At 37.1% G+C, this 2,045-nt stretch overlaps 1 protein-coding gene across 1 annotated transcript; it reads right to left on the reverse strand.

The window, feature by feature from the left end:
- Positions 1-566: 566 nt before the first annotated feature.
- Positions 567-1,517, reverse strand: LOC115791887 (odorant receptor 131-2-like). Its single transcript, XM_030746175.1, has one exon. The coding sequence runs from the start codon at positions 1,515-1,517 to the stop codon at positions 567-569; it is 951 nt and encodes a 316-aa protein (XP_030602035.1).
- Positions 1,518-2,045: the final 528 nt, after the last annotated feature.

The raw sequence follows: 2,045 nt of genomic DNA on the forward strand, positions 1-2,045 counted from the left end.
AACAACTCATTATTAATGAATGATATAACATTGCATCTTTAATGTAAAACATGTTAGTGTGGTTTATTTGAAACAATGGTGTCTGCTACACCTCCTGCAGAAGATCCAGAAGGCAACCTTTCTGGTACAATTACTGTACAGCAACAGGGGAAAAAAACAAAAAAAACAAAAAACAAAAACAGTGGTAAATTGAAAAACGTGAAAATATTTAATTTTTTTCAAATGATGATGGAAAAAGCCAGAAAATTATACCTGTTATCATTAAGATTGTGATTATTATATCCTAATTTACATTAAAATATACTGCAATAATGCATACAATAGAATTCTTCTCAAAATGTGTTCCTAAATCTCATGATAAATTCGCTCTTCTAAAACTGATTCCCACCAATCAAATAAGTTGAGGTATACATGTGATCTGATTGTAGATTCTCGAGACAAGACATGAAGAAGTAATAAAAGGTATTTCCTTCGGGAGACAGAATGGCATACAGGCCTAAAGCTATGTAAGTTAGGTAATATACATGTTGGGCACCAATTTAACTGGGTAGAAAAAACTCAACATGTCATGCTTTGTTTTCTACCACTGGGAGTATCAATCTACAGCATAGATAGTACATGAGGACAGGTCTGATAGTCTGATCTCTTAGTCCATAGATGAGGGAAGTCAGACATCTGGGTAAGATAACAAAAAACATATAAAAAGCATTTTGAATGCGCAAAAGTATTAATCTTGTAACAATCATTGAAAGAGATATCAACAGTGGGTAGTAAATAGTTGAGGAGAGGCTGAGGCACAGCTGTATCAGATTCAACACCAGTGTGTTACGAGCTTTATGGGCTAAAGCTTTGTCAGTGGAGGCCGACCTGGCTGCTAATATCACACCAATATAAGAGAACATGACTGCCACTCCAGCAGACACAAACACAAAACTAGTGAAAGCTTTGTCATAATGATCAGACTTTGACCCAAGCAGTATAGCTATATCAGAACAAAGGCCTTTCACCTCTAAACTATTCAACTTTTCAAATAGTTCTAAAAACAACAAAGTTCGAATAATAATGTTTAGAAAACTGATTGTCCAAATCACAGTGACAGCTGCCCCTGTGTTTCTGATGGTGATGATGGCAGCATGCCTCAGTGGGTAACACACAGCAACATATCTCTCCAGAGGCATCACCACCAGTGTGAGAGGAGAGACCACAGTTGTGAGATTAGTGAAGCTAATGAGAACAGTACATACAGGATATGACACTTTTATTCTAAGAACCGCAAGAATTAAATGAACCTGACTCTGTCCCAGCTGTACAGTGTCTGCAAAAAGGAGGTTATAAAGAAGAACATAACGGCAGGTCTCACGAAACACCGGTTTACTCCTCAGAGTGAACAACATGATCCCATTAATGACAAGAAACACACAGGATGGAAGTGTAGTTAGAACTGAAATCATCACCTCTTCTGGTAACCCCTGATATTGGACAGTGATGTTAGTGAGAGACGGAGATATACTTGACATTGCAGAGAAAACTGAAGGCAAATATTACACTGTTGAAGAGACTGAAATACAAATATCAATGGTGTATAAGAAAAACTAAATGGCAAGTAAATACAGTTACCTGTGTAGACTTAGCAGCTAGTTAGTCCTTGTTACCATGTGGGCAGAGCTGTTCTGCAGCGTTTTCTTGAACTCGCATACAATTTATGATGTTTGTCCTAGCAACCACTTGATGACACACATCACATGTCAGCATGTTAACCAGATCACTAACCAGTGATGTAATCTTTCTTTCTCACATGTAGTGTGAGTTAATAATGCATGTGTTGTGCTGTTGTCCATTGTTGTGAGTCTGGGTCTGAACTACATGACAACCATTTTATAAACCTGACGCTGTGTAAATGTAAATGAAAATGTAACCTTCTAGTTGTAACAAATATTTTAGGTTGTTAAAGAAGAGCAGCTGAAACAATATCATAACAACAGAGGACAATTTATTCAGGGTTTGATGGCAGTTTGCCATCTATAACCAGTATCACATTACTTTGG

This window comes from Archocentrus centrarchus, chromosome 14, assembly GCF_007364275.1.
Source record: "Archocentrus centrarchus isolate MPI-CPG fArcCen1 chromosome 14, fArcCen1, whole genome shotgun sequence".
Lineage (NCBI taxonomy): Eukaryota > Metazoa > Chordata > Actinopteri > Cichliformes > Cichlidae > Archocentrus > Archocentrus centrarchus.